The sequence below is a fragment of the Podarcis erhardii genome, assembly GCF_964252035.2.
Source record: "Podarcis erhardii genome assembly, chromosome: 11".
Taxonomy (NCBI): domain Eukaryota; kingdom Metazoa; phylum Chordata; class Lepidosauria; order Squamata; family Lacertidae; genus Podarcis; species Podarcis erhardii.
The window spans coordinates 5,117,328-5,132,257 of NC_138501.1; the positions used below are offsets into that span (position 1 = coordinate 5,117,328).

The 14,930-nt window shown below is 41.6% G+C and overlaps 1 protein-coding gene and 1 long non-coding RNA gene across 7 annotated transcripts in view; one reads left to right on the forward strand and one right to left on the reverse strand.

The window, feature by feature from the left end:
- LOC309352480 (transducin-like enhancer protein 4) overlaps window positions 1-14,930 on the forward strand; it is a 132,458-nt gene that overhangs the window by 63,537 nt on the left and 53,991 nt on the right. For 4 of the 6 annotated variants that reach the window (XR_014161338.1, XR_014161340.1, XR_014161342.1 and 1 more), the window contains 2 exons: window positions 12,786-12,990; window positions 14,701-14,717. Coding sequence is in view for 1 of the 6 variants with exons in the window: in XM_081880978.1 (XP_081737104.1) it covers window positions 12,786-12,990; window positions 14,701-14,717 (222 nt within the window). In the remaining 5 variants the exon portion in view is untranslated. The remainder of the gene's footprint in view (window positions 1-12,785; window positions 12,991-14,700; window positions 14,718-14,930) is intronic. The other 2 variants (XR_014161339.1, XR_014161341.1) reach the window with 1 other exon arrangement.
- On the reverse strand, window positions 428-1,795 carry LOC309352571. Its single transcript, XR_014161384.1, has 2 exons — window positions 1,068-1,795; window positions 428-606 (listed from the first exon to the last, which is right to left on the reverse strand). It is a non-coding gene; the product is annotated as an uncharacterized lncRNA (long non-coding RNA).

Consider the following 14,930-nt stretch of genomic DNA (forward strand, 5'->3'; position numbering starts at 1 on the left):
TTTTGTGAACATGTATTTGTAGTACGTTGTAGATCCTTCATACCTTGATGCTAGGATTTTGTGAAACCTAATGAAACACCTTGTTAACTTTGCAATATTCTTCCTTCATTGGTAAATGAACCAAACCACTGATCCATGCCATTTAAATGTGGAATGCTGAAGTGAACTTGAAACACGGAGAGACGGGTTGTTCTCTTGACAGTAAACTAGTTGTGTTTAATGGAATGAAACACTTATAATGACTTCTTTCACAGGTCATGTTCCATTGAAAATTACTGACAGATTGTCACAAGTTAAATATTAGCCATCCTTCTTAAAATTTGTTTTTCAGGGGAAATGAAAGGGGGTGGGGAGAAGGATTTCTGGGGGAAACTTCACTATTATAATTATAACAGAACCCATTTGAGATGAAACTACTTTGTCACTGTTCACATTCCAGAGTTTTTATTCCAAGCTACACATATAGAAACATTTAATGCCCCCTCCAGAGATACTGCTCTTCACTGAAATGTCTTGGCTGGAGTTCTCTGTGCAGCTAAATGCCATTGGTCTACGACTCTTTCCTTTTTTCTGGTATACTTTTACATAAAATAGGTTAGAGTCTACCTTGGGCAGATTTGAGGGTAAACCATACACAGCACGGGTCTGTCCTTGTGGCTCGTTGGAAGTTGAAACTTCTTCACATGTATTATTACGTTGTCGTTTTTATGAGGATATACATTTGACTTTTATTACACCTGTTTTGCAAAAGTCTAGGAAAGAATTGGAATATCATAGTTTAAAACTACTGCTAGAGGACAAGAATCCCAAGACTACATTAAATGTAGCTAAATTTTGTGCGTCTGCAATCAATCGCAGGAACCATGTGGTATCCCATAATGACCAAACCCCCAAATGTTAATTACAGGGGGCACGATAACAATTAATTTTTAATTTTTATATTTAAATCCTTGTTATATTCATATTGTCCCTTGTATATTTGATATTTTTTTATGATCTGTGATATTGTGTATGTTGACGCTGGTCTGTGACCGTATTAATAAATTCATTCATTCATTCATTCATACCTTGAGTATCCCGAGATCCCCCTGTCCTTCTGTTTGTGCCGTGCTTCTCCAGCCTGGGGCTGGGGCTTCTTCAGTGGATCAGGGCCATCAACTCCTGAGTAAAGATAGTCAGGAGGCAGAGAAGTTTGGCAGGGGGAGAGAAGGAAGGGGTCTTTCTTCTCTGAGGGCAAAAGACCAGAGAGAAGTTGTTGAAGAAAAGGAAACGGTGAGGTAAAAGATTGGTGTCTATCATCATCAGTAGTATTGATAGTGCTGACCTTCATGGTGATTATAATAATATAAACTGGGAATAGAAAGGAGAAGACAGGGTGAGACGTTGTTTGCTCTACCCTCCTCTCAAGGAGGCAGGGGCAGCATCTTAAAGAACACAGTCTTAAACTCTAATTAATGTATCATTAGAATGAGAAATGGGCAGGTGAAGAAAGGGATTTAGAGTAGGGGTTGGCATACTACAGCCCCCGGGCTGGATCAGGCCCACCTGGTCCTAAATCTGGCCCGCGCCATGAAGCTGGAACCCGCTACAAAGCCGAGACTCCCAGCGATGGCAAAGGGAGGAAGAGGCCAAGCGGCGGCAGCTCTGCTAAACAAATGCCAATCAGTGGCGTTTGATTGGCAGAGACGTCCCCGTGCCGCACTGGGGTAAACTAGGTGTGGCAGAGCTACCGCCGCTCAGCCGCTTCCTCCCGTTGCCGCCCTGGTGCTCCTGTGGGCCAGAGAGAAGAGCGGACGAGCTCTCTCTTTCTCTAGGCAGGAGGAAGCCTGTTTCGCGCCACCGCCGCCAGCCCTTCGGCGAATGGGGCAGGTGGCAAACCGAGAAGGCAGCTGAGGCTGGGGAGGAGCACTACTTGCCCCCCCCCCCCCCGCAGTGTGCATAGGAATCAGATGATAGATAGATAGATAGATAGATAGATAGATAGATAGATAGATAGATAGTCATACCTTGGGTTAGATGTGTGTCAGGTTGAGCACTTTTGAAACGCGTTATTTCCGGGTTTTGCCGCTTGTGCATGCGCAGACGGTCAAAATGGCGTCACATGCATGCGCGGAAGCAGCGAATTGCGGCACGCGCAGGCACGGGTTGCGTTCGCTTCAGGATGCGAAGAGGGATCCAGAACGGATCCCGTTCATATCCAGAGGTACCACTGTATATAGTTTGGCCCTCCACAAGGTCTGAGAAACAGTGGACCGGCCCCGTGCGAAAAAAGTTTGCTGAGCCCTGATTTAGAGTAATAGAGATGGACAGAGAAGAATGTGGAAGTAAGTGTGGAAGTCAGAGGGAAACAATTTAAAAACTATTTGTACACATTGACCTGGATCAAAGAACTACCAAACTGTATTTCAAAAATGTCAGCTGTCCATCAGCTCCCTATTTCCCATTGTAAACTGCTTTTGACGTAGGGGTGTTTCAAAAGCAGTTTGTGAGAAGACATTGGGATCTGAAACTGAATGGCTGTAGTTTACTTAGAATCATAGAATTGGAAGGGTCCCAACGGTCATCTAGTCCAACGCTCTGCAATGCAGGAATCTCAGCGAAAGCATGCATGGCAGATGGATAGAGGTTTAACATACAAGGTTTAATTTACTGCATGTGAGCGACAGCGGCTGACCATTAATTACAGTCTTATACTGAAATGTATGTAAAGCACGAAATAAATCTGGTGTTGGCTCCATAAAGACATATAGAATAGATTGTGATGTCAGCAATCAAAGGTACAAACAAAATTTTGTAATAAATAATTTCCATTTTAAAATAAGGATTTCATTTTTACTTATTATGTAGACAGAACGCTTTTGGGGGCGGGCAGGGCTAGCAGAAATCCACTGGACTAGTAATTGACACACTTTTTAAAAGGGGAGTAGTAAGTTGGAACTTAAATAAATTGATGGCTGTTCAGTGCTCCCCTTCCCTCAGTTCTGGAGGTAGTGATCATTTGTCTTTAAATGTGTTTGTGTATCCTCATATGCATACACACATACATTTATGTGTGTGCATACCGCACACCGTTGCCACATACCCCTATTTATGTTGCATACAAGTGGAGCTGTGCACTTGTGCTTGTTTATCACAGAGGGAAATGTAGCAAAAATGTAAGAACCAGGTATGCAGCGATGTTCCAAAAAATACAATTTAGCACAAGAAGTGCTGAACCTCAATTTTTAGCAGTGACACTTTAATGATAGGAAGCCTGCAAAATTATTTGCTATCAATTGTGAAGGCAATAACAAGCCTTGGTGGTTTTTCACACTCTCTGTGTTAAGTGCTTTCAGAATGACAGCGTAAACTGTGTTAGAGAACTCCAAGGAAGTAAAACTGATTAAAATGTTCATGCTTGAATGGTGCTGATGGAATAGTTCATTTGGACTTTCTCTACCTCCTGCAGCTCAAGCTGAAATATTAAAATTCAGTGGATTTAAATCTCTCTCCCCTCAGCTCAGGGAAAAAAAACATTACATTTTAATAGGTTTTAAACTCATAATTCACTGGTTTGGAGCAGTACTATTAAATCTATTTAAATATTACTTGTATTACTAAGGAAATGATTTAAATGATTTTGCCTCTACTGTTTCTCTCATACATATATATATATATAGTATACATATATGTGTATAATTTTTAAAACAGTCTGGTTTAATCTTTAAGCATTTTGTTTTATTAATAAAATTATATTAATTGCTTTGGAAAATTAAAAATGTGTTAAAAGTGAATGGCAAGCTTTAGAATAATAAACCTTTTAGATTGCATATAATTAGTAGATTTAATTTTTTTCTCATTAATGCTCTTGATGTAAAAACAATCCATTCTGTGTTTGAGATTGAAATGTCTCTGCGTTCCTCATTTTCCAGTATTTTTCTTTATTATTTTTAAAGAGTGGGCAGCACGTTGGTTAAAGCTTTTTGGAATATAATGTTTATTCTTTTGATTAGTACTTAACGTGCCACCTCTTTTCTATGTTTTCTGAGATATTTGGGGTTGAGAGGGAAGTGGAAATCTCTGGATAGCCATGTGGTACAGATAAGTGCATACAAGGTCTAATAAAAACTTAGCATCGGTGCATGCTATTATCCCCGTGGCGCCACTGGTCCATGGCTCATGCTGCTAAATGCTAATGCATTTTTGCACTGGTGCTGAACGCAAGGAGGAATTTCTGACTGTGTGAAGGGGCTGCTTTTTGCCTTTCAAATGAGTTTACTCTTTGGGTCTTTGATCTGAAACAAAGGTTAAGAAATAAGGGCTAGGCTTTGGGATGGCATAATTTGGCGCAGCTCCACTGAGTACCTTGATTTATGGCAGCCAAGAGTGCCTCCTCCTGAATCTACACAGGGAAGAGGATTTGACTGTCCCCGTTGATTCTGAACGTTTTGATTTAATGCGCAGGGAGGGGAAAGTCGCATTTTCTCTGTAAATTATGGATGGTTACAATTTCAGTTTGTTTAGTAAAGTCATTCCCACCGAATGTGTGCGTGTTCAGAGCTGCCAACCTCTGAGAGCCGGGGAGGGTGTTGTATAAATTAGTAATAGACTGTGACCTCTGTGCAGCAATCACTTATTTTTCTGGCTTTTTATTGTTTGATCAAAGGCTCTGCCTACATTAAGGTGTGCTTGGAGCTTAAAGGCTGTAAAACAAATTGGCCACCTGCTGTATACTGTATACAGATTGCTATGGCAGGAAGGCATAAGAGGGGTTGACATAATGGTGTGTCTGTTTCATGTTGTCTTTTGTTTCATGTTTTAGGAAACGCTGAAATATACCATATCTTATTTCATCACAGTGTGAAACAGGTGCAGTGGCATGGCTCAAAGTGTCTGCAGTTGGATATTATACTGTCCTATTTGGAGATTTTAAATTAAAGTATGAAAATTTCACTTGGTGCAGTAGCTTAGTACACTGCCTAAATAGGCTTAATAAATTCTTGGTGGATCATAGTACTTGTCATGAAGGGTTTCCCCCCTTCATCCTCTGCTTCAGTCTTGCCAAAATTACTGGGAATAAGACTTCTGAATAGGCTCTGCACATAGCGATACTAATTCAGAAGAATTCTGGTTATCAGCCATTTCCCCAGGCAAGACAGTTCCAGGTCTTCTCATATTGGGGCGTGTTTTGCTGCATTTCAAAGGTAGTCTAAATGAACAATATAATACCTGCTTTGATGAAATTTCAGCCACCGGGAAAGATCTTTATTATTTTTCCAGGCCTTTCTCACTCGTTGCCTTTGTTTTTGCCACTGCTCTTGTGCTGCTTTTGTACATTTTACCGTTTGTTTGTTTTATTGTCTACATTAGTTTTATTCGTTTTTATCCTTGTTGCAATCTAAACTTAGTTATAGGAGGGCAAAGTAATCCTGCAATGAACCTGTAGGGTGGATGGTTTGGGTGTGACGAATATTCCAAAGCCTAACGTTTAAAATGCAGAAGCACTAAAAGAAAATGTGGGCACAGGATTATTCAATCCCTTGGCCATTTTGAAGGTTCGCAAGGGACGTGTGAAGGGAAGCAAAACTCTCTGGGGAAAATGGCAGACTGCTTAGTTGGTTCGTTGTTACAAGTGGGAAGATGCATCCAATAAGTTAATTTCCTTTCCTAGTCAATACATATGGGCACACCCTAGTTACTCGGGTGAGTGTAGGCATTGCAGAAGCTCTTAATTATCATTTTAATGTTGTTAGCCACTCTGGGCCCGGCTTCGGCTGGGGAGGGCGGGATATAAATAAAATTTTTTTATTATTATTAATTAACCCACATCTTGAGAGCCACTGGCAAAGTGACTATAGATGTGTTGTTCTCATATCTTGGGTAGTTTTGGCCAGTTGTCCTTTGCACCATGTTAATTTAGACTCATAGATGTAAAATTAGAAGTAATTACCATATTCTAAATAGAAGTATAATACATCTCACCACAGTGGGGAAGACTGTGGCCAGGTGACTGGTGTGCTGTCCAGTTGTTAACAGTTGATGGACATATTTAGGACCTTCCAATACAGGACACATGTCCACTGGAATCCAAGCCATGGCACATGAGGGATGGATTTGTCCTGCTGGCTCCAAAAGTGTGTTATATGTTTAAGGAAGACAAAATCTTAATGGATAACAAGTAAAATCCAGTCTGTATTGGGGGAGGGGAGGTTATAGCCAGCATCATATGAAACCCATTATGTCTTGTTCAACGTCAATGGCTGCCTTCTAAACCTGTGATTTCCCTCTCTTGCTAATGTTCTCAGTATACTCTTTTTCCTGAAAAGAGACATGCTACTGACTTTTCCCCTTACATTTCTTATTTAATGATAAAGTCCAAGAGGTCAATACTAGTATGGGAGGCAGGAATAGTAGTTAGTCTGTGTGTTTTAACCCTGCATATTTAACATACCAGCTCATGTTATAAGGAATATGATTTTTGAAGGGTGTGTGTGTGTGTGTGTGTGTGTGTGTGAGAGAGAGAGAGAGAGAGAGAGAGAGAAGCAGGGCTTTGGGGTGAGTGAAATGGATATTGGCTGCTGATTTACTGTTAATTTAATATTAAGGATTTCTATGTCTTGATATTTTTAATTTATTTTTTCCCTTTCTAGGTTTTGTAACTTTCTAGGTTGCTTATTTCTCTTTCTTCTCTAATTCTATTTCCTCCACTTTGTAGCTGTTTTTGTATGCAGTGTGACTTGAATAGTAATACTAATGAGAATATTTTAATTGGATGTTGCCTCTATTTTCCAGGCAGCGTTGAAAGGATATACGTACAGCATGCATGTGGGCTGAGATATAAAGTGAGGTCTTTGAGATTGTGACCTTATTCCAGTACGCAACAACAGCTGCTAGAATTTTAATCGCCCCAAATTGGAAATCAACCAATATCCCAACAGTAAGAGATTGGCAAAGTAAATTATTTGAATATTCAGAATTGGCAAAATTAACACAAAAAATTAGAGACCAGAAAGAAACAAAGTTTATTAAAGAATGGAATGAATTCATAACCTATATTGAAGTAGATTTAAAAAATCCAAAGATCACAGTAGGCTTAATATAACCCTTCGACATACAAAAGTTTTAAAGAAAAACTGCGGGGAAAAATGTATTACATAACCCAAAACTGAGGTGGAGGGAAGTCAATAACTTACATGTTTGTCTTTGTTTTTTTTTTTTCTTCTTATAATTAAGTTATGTTGTTCTTATTATTGTTTTTTTTCCCGTGAAGAATTTATTTTCTGTACATATGTGTGTATATGTGTGTATGAAAATTAATAAAGAGAAATTAAAAAAGAGAGAGAGAGATTAATTTGTCAGTTAACATTAGAAATGTCTCTGGGTTGGAGGAGGATGTTAGGGCTGTTTGGATAATGGCAATGAGCTTTCAGGGTCTGTAAGGGGAAAAGCACTAGATTACTCTGGCATGGCACTGCTTGGATGATATCCAGTAGAAACCTGAATCCTTTCCAGGAAAATAGGCTTCTGAATGTGCTGACTCTAACAAGAGAACATTAGAAGCTAATTTGTCCATGGTTTATAAGCACATTGTGCTTTTAATTTGATCCTTTTTAGATATGTAGTTGGGAGATTTAAGCTTGCCATCAATATTTCATATCTTAGTTAGGAAATGGTAATGGAATCAATGGTAAACTTTTTCTGACTCCCTCCATGTTTTCCCACTTCCTCTTTAAAACACACCAAGGCAGGTTGATTCTCATTTTGTATTATGTACCTGGAGATTAATACCAATTACAAGAAATGCCATAGATATTTATTAATAGATGAATTACCTGAGTTTCTGGTCAAGTGCTGTGTGTGAGAGAGAGCAACTCTACCTGCTTTTTAAAAACATTCTGAAAGATTGGGTTCATGTTTCTGAGGTTTTTAAAGCCTCCTACATTCATATGATTTGTTTTAAGGAAAAGCTTGGGCGTTCCCTTTCAGGTTACAAAATATGAAGTGAGAACTGGTCCTCAGCTCAGAAATCCTGATTAGGATATTTGATTCCAGAAAAACAATTAAAAAATGGCTCCCTTAATTTCACTTGCCATCTAAATTACAATTAAATAATAAAGGTGATATATTGCTATCCCACGCTCAAGAGTTCACATATGCTTGTTGACGCGATATTATTTGAATACCTTTAAGATAACAGGGTTGGTATAGGTTTGTAGAGAAATAGTAGTGCCCAAAGGACTCTGCCCAATTTATGATGCCATACTCCATTACAGAATATATTTGCCTTGGTGACACTATTTGCTTAATTTGTGTGTCCAGGGCAGCTGTTTATCAGCTCCATCTGGTATGCAGGCTGAGACCCTACCTGCCCACGGACTGCCTCGCCAGAGTGGTGCATGCTCTGGTTATCTCCCGATTGGACTGCTGCAATGTGCTCTATGTGGGGCTACCTTTGAAGGTGACACAGAAACTGCAATTAATCCAGAATGCGGCAGCTAGACTGGTGACTGGGAGCGGCCGCCGAGACCATATAACACCGGTCTTGAAAGACCTACACTGGTTCCCAGTATGTTTCCAAGCACAATTCAAAGTGTTGGTGCTGACCTTTAAAGCCCTAAACGGTCTTGGTCCAGTATACCTGGAGGAGCGTCTCCATCCCCATCGTTCTGCCCAGACACTGAGGTCCAGCGCTGAGGCCCTTCTGGCGGTTCCCTCGCTGCGAGAAGCCAAGTTACAGGGAACCAGGCAGAGGGCCTTCTTGGTAGTGGCACCCACCCTGTGGAATGCCCTCCCACCAGAGGTCAAAGAGAAAAATAACTACCAAACTTTTAGAAGACATCTAAAGGCAGCCCTGTTTAGGGAAGCTTTTAATGTTTAATAGATTTTGTGTTTTAGTGTTTTGTTGGAAGCCGCCCAGAGTGGCTGGGGGGACCCAGCCAGATGGGTGGGGTATAAATAATATATTATTATTATTATTATTATTATTATTATTATTATTATTATTAGCTAGCCAGATAGTTGGAAGGTAGGATAGCATTGATTATATAATTCAAGTCAATGTTGCATTTCCTTGAAAAAGTTGGTGATTGCTAATTGTCAGGGAACTGCCACCAGTGCCGGAGGGAGAGAGCAAAATCCAGAGGGATTCCAGAGAGTGTCCCGGGATCGGGAGGAGCAGCCCATCTTCTGGGGGAGAGAATCAGCGTAGCACCAGTGGAGAAGGGGGGCAGGTGGGGGAAGTGACGAGGCGGTCCAATGACTCCTTGCTTGGGACCAGCGGGGAGAGTAGGGGTCCTCCGTTGCCCACGCCCTCCCTGCGCTGAAGGCTTTCGCGCAGAGAGGGTAGGCGGAGACTAGGCGTCAAAGAACTTCTTTGCTGGAAGAAGTTTAAGAAACGCCCACCCACGGATTCTGCCAGCGATTGAGTCAGCCACGGGTGAGTGGCTGTCCGGACAGAAGAGGTTCACTTTGGCAGCCCAGCCAGGTGTTTGCACCCAGCCAGGGAGATAGGCACCTGCTTACACACGAGCAACCCCTAGAACCATTACACTAATGATCCAATCATAAATGAATCTGGTTCTTTCCCCAGATTTTTCTAAGAAAGAGTGAGGCCTCTAGAACCCATTGGGTGCCTTTTCAGAATAGATGCCTATCTAGAGCCTCTGCATCTCAACCTACTACAGTATCTCCCTTCCCTTTTTACAGACTATGTGCAGAACAGGAGGAGAGGATACTGCGACGCACAGGTTGAGAGCCTGGCTGCAGGATGCAGTGGTCCTCCTTCTGTATGTGGTGAATCCAAGGCATCTGGGCATTATGGGAAATGCAATTCTTAGATTATCTGAGATATCCTTGGTAGATTGAGAAGACAAATAACAAAGCCAGAAAGAATAGATCTTTGTCCTGCCGTGTTTTAAACTGCAGACATTGGAAGTCGTGTTTGCATTGGAAGGCTGCGATCAAGAGCCTTGTGCTTCCCTTGTTGCCAGTGTCAAGGGGGAGGCACAGCTGACAGCAGGATGGGACAGAATTATTGGATAACAATTTATTAAATATTTTCTTGGTTTAGAAAAGCTGTGCATTGTTGTGGAGCCTTTTCTACAGAATCAGTTACATTTGATATGTTGTATACAGTATGAGGTTGCTGAAGAAATGGGGAGAGGAGAGGTGGGATGGTGAAACTTATATTCTTTTCTATAGTGTACGTGTGGGGTTTTGTGTCAGCATCAACTGGGTAGGTTCTCTTTCTATTCGCTTAATATATTTCCTTGGTATTGAGAGGGGGCCCAGGGTGTGGTTGGTTGCCTGTGTTTGGCTGCAGTGAGGTTTGTTTGCATTTGTGAGGGGGATGATTGTTGGATCAAGTTAGCCATATTGATTTGTATGCTGTTGGTGGATTCTTGTTGTTGTCTTTTTGGGCTTTGTACGTGATAAAGGGGAGCCATACTGGGACGAAGGTGTCCTCTTCTATTTATCCCAGCGTCAGCTTCAGTTTATTGGTTAGCTTTTCTAGTATGGCTGTTTCCCATATGATTTGGTACCACTGGTCCATGTTCACGCCTGACAGGTCTGGCTATGATGCTTCTGGCTGCTGAGCGTAGGTGTGTCATAAGCTCTTTATAATGTGAGTGGGCATTATCATCTTGGAAAACGTTCAGTAGGGCCAGTTCTGGGGTGACTTCTAATACTTGCTTAGTTATTTTGCATATTTCTTGTAGGACAGTTGATTGGATCACACTTCTCAAAGAAACATCTTTATTTTGAAATGTTCACCCTGTAACACTGATGTGGCCTCAGTATTCATTTCATATTGAGCAGCAACTGTTGGCTAAAGTTCTACAGTGGTGCCCCGCAAGACGAATGCCTCGCAAGACGAAAAACCCGCTAGACGAAAGGGTTTTCCGTTTTGGAGGTGCTCCGCAAAACGAATTTCTTATGGGCTTGCTTCGCAAGATGAAAATGTCTTGCGAGTTCCTGCGGGTTTTTTCCCATTTTTTCCCCTTTTTCTAAGCCGCTAAGCCGCTAATAGCGCTAATCCGCTAAGCCGCTAATAGGGTTGCTTCGCAAGATGAAAAAACCGCTAGACGAAGAGACTCGCGGAACGGATTATTTTCGTCTTGCGAGGCACCACTGTAGTTTTAATCTGAGCAGAAGTTGAACTAGTATAATCTTCCCAACGGTTTAGAAGCAAAAGTTGCAATAAAATAACTGATGCAGCTGGTTGTACATCTAATTTAAATCCAGGGTGAAAGGGTGGGGGGATGGTAGCTTAATATATACCTTTTTCAAATGATAAATTTAATTGAAAGGTAATAAGATTTGCACATAGTACAGTGTTGCCCATTTACATAATAGGCAGAGGTAAGTCTTGGGAGTTTTGATGTGGTGTTTTGTTTCTGAAATTTGGTGGTGGTAATGCAAATTGTTCCGGCCCCTTTGTAAACATTATTACCGGCTTGAACACACACACACACAGAGAGAGAGAGAGAGATTGCTTAAAGAGCATAGTTTTTGAAAGTGAAAGCTGATTTCAGAGTCATTTTGTGAATCTCAAGTAAAGGGGTGGGGGGCAGGGGGAGTGGGCTATTGTCTGGGCAAGTGTGAACTGAAGCAGTTCCCTGTTAGGATAGATTGAGCATGACACATTTCTTCCCTTTACCACTGTATCCCGCCCCCGCCCCCCCGCACGATTCTCACTCAGCAGCATCAACAAACCATCTACCCCACAATGGTTAGTATAGTAGAAAGCTTGATGCAGCCTTGGCTGAGGTCAAGCACTCCAATTCTAACCTCTCAAGGGCTTTCTCTATGTGTTGCCAGTGTACTGGTAAAAATGACTTTAAACTCTTGTCAGCGCAGTTACTGGTGCATGCATCACAGTCCCACTCAAATAAACCTGTCACAACACAGAGTCAGCAGCTAGAGAAGAGTACAAGGGCAGGCCTCTAGCTTTTCATTCGAGCATCACTAAACGTGCACAGAGTGCCCAATTATTTCAGCATTATTGAGCAAGCCTACAGGAGGACCCAAGCTTTGCTACATTAGATTTTCTTTAGTAATTTGCTCAAGTACCGCTGAGGACACTTAAAGGACTTAAAACGGTGGCTGCAACCAGTTTCCTTTTCTGGATTGTTAATTCAGGTTTCCTCTTTCAAATTAACTCTCACTGCACGCTGCGCAGCAACTCTAGGAGAACTGTTTAACACTAATTTTCTCAATTTTCTCCCTTTTTTTGGTGCGTGCGCAAAACTTTATAGCTGCTTTCATTGTTAACTTGTGTGTTTTGATTAGACATGTGTATATATGTGTGTTACTGCTCCCGGAAGAGCTGCTCTTGAAAGGCCAGGCTTATCATTTTGGTTTTGTTCTTTCCTACACTGCAGTTTAAAAATAGCTTAATAAAGTTCATGATGTGCAGCCTTCATCACTGTCCTACCCCCTAATTTTCCAGACATTATAGGACGTAGTGCCACTCTAGATGTTTAATGGACTACATTTCCCATCATCCCTGGCCATTGGCTGTGCTGGCTGGAGATGATAGCAACTGGGAGTCCCAACAGCATATTGGAGGGTGGTCCGTTGGCTACTCTTGCAGCAAACAATTGTGTATTTCAGCCAATTTCATTTATCAAATGTCTCCACCTGCACCGAGATGTTGTTCTGTCTTTAATTATTTTTTGTGAAGCAAGGCCATTGACTGGTTGACAGCCCTTGAAGATACGTGAGCGCAGTCCAGTGCACAGTTAACTGCATTTAAATCTCCCTTTCCTGGAACAAATTCAATATCTGTGTTTAATTTTTCACAGCAGCAGCAACTCCAGGCCCAGCATTTGTCACATGGACACGGTCTCCCAGTGCCTCTCACTCCACACCCTTCAGGATTGCAACCACCAGCCATCCCACCCATTGGCAGCAGCGCTGGCCTTTTAGCCTTGTCGAGTGCCCTTGGGGGTCAGTCCCATCTCCCGATCAAAGACGAAAAGAAGCATCATGATAATGACCACCAAAGAGGTAGGAGATGCTTCACTGGCCTCCGGGAAAGAAGTTTTAAAATATACAGCCTGCCTCTTCGTGGAGAGGGAGGAGTGGGTAACAAAGGATTTGGTGAGCATGCAAGGGCAAGAGTCATCTTGGAACTCACAGAAGGTTTGGCAGCCTTAAAGAATTGAACTCATTCTGTTTTCCTATTCATAGAATCCCCTCTGTGGAACATGTACATGGTGGCATGGTGGCATACATCTCCTTTCTTTGAAAGCCTTTATTAGAATCCACATTTTCCATATGCCCTTTGGCTTGTCTCCTAAAATTTATTCCCTACTGTAACCAATCCCGAAGCACATGTAACTGCATTTGCCCACATTATTCCCTCCCTACCCCTCTTTTGCCCACCTCTCTATTATTTTCATACTCTCAGCTTCTTGGGGCCAGAGATCTATTTCTTTTGCACCCCAGGGAGGTCACTTCAGTGCTGCTAACACAGCAGTTTGACTTCACCCCCGGAGGTGCATTCCATTGCTTCTCGAGACAGGTGGATGCCAATAATTCTGTAAGGCACCATGAGTCAGGTGGCTTTCAAAGGGCCGTCCCACAGACGATGGAGCAGAATTCTGCCGTCTGGAAAAACAGGGAGCAACTAGAACCAGTGGATGGAAATTGCAGGGAAAACAGATTTCTGATAAATATTAGGTGAAACCACCTAATAAGAGCTGTTCAGCAGTGGAAGGGATTCCCTCAAGAGATAGTGGAAGGTTCTCGTTTGCAGGATATATTTAAGGAGAGGATGGGCTGTCATTGTCCAGGATGCTGTAGTTGCATCCTGCACCACAAATCCTGCATCTGAGCAGTGGTTTAGAGCACATGACCTCCAAGCTCCCTTCCAACACTTTGATTTTGTGATCTGCTGATAGCACTGGCCTGGTTCAGCTGTATTGCTAAACCATGGTATAGCATTGCAAGAACAAGCCTGTATCAGCCTTGGGCGGCACACATCTCCTTTGCACAAGGAGGTTAAAGGCTTCAGCCTTTGATTTAGAACTGTCTAAATCAACTATTAGTTCTGATTCTTGTTAGAAGAGTTAACTTGATTCTCTTTGGTGTTAACTAATAAAACAACAAGCCACAGCTCCATGAGTGTGAATATCACAGAGAATAGTGGTTAGTTCTAAAGTGGAAATATTCAGTCTCATTGTGTGTTCATAGTAGGATCGAGAGGGAGGGCTATAAAGCCAGAGGTTAAGCATTATATTTGGGTAAATAAAAATAATATTCTGCGTATAACCCTTGATTTGCATGGTGTATAGATGGCAATGTTGGAAGTGTACTCTTGTTGGACTTAAGAAATTTGCTGTGGGCGATGATGTTAAGAGATAAGGATTGAATACAGTGTGCTTTACTCCTATCTCTTCTCTTTGAAAAGCAAATATTTAGCTATACCTTGTACTGTAGATTCCTACATTATTGCTATAATATTTATTGCTAGGAAGTGTCGGTAAGCCAATATATTCAGATGATAAATTCAGTTTATAAAATTAGTTGTACAATACAGGTGTCAATAAGAAACTGCACATATTAGATTATATGTGTGTTATTTATTTATTTTAGCAGGGATTAGGTTTGGGGGGAGGGTAAAGAAATGCATAATTTGATGTAAGCTAACATTTTTCTCTCTCTCCCTCCCCCTTGTCTTTCTCGGCCATGTTGGTGCTTCTGTTGTGCATGAAGATAGAGACTCCATAAAGGTAAGACGCCATGTCACAACTGGAAGGATTAGCTTAGAAGAAATGCAGTACTTTTTATTGTAGTTGAAGTAAAGCATAGGAGGTGTTGTGATTGTAGCTAGATATAATCTGTATTGATTATCAGAGTCTTGGGTCAGCTATTCCAAAGGTGCTACATATAAAGACAACTTCAAACGGTCCCACGATAATGATCAGTAGCTGCTGTGAGAACTA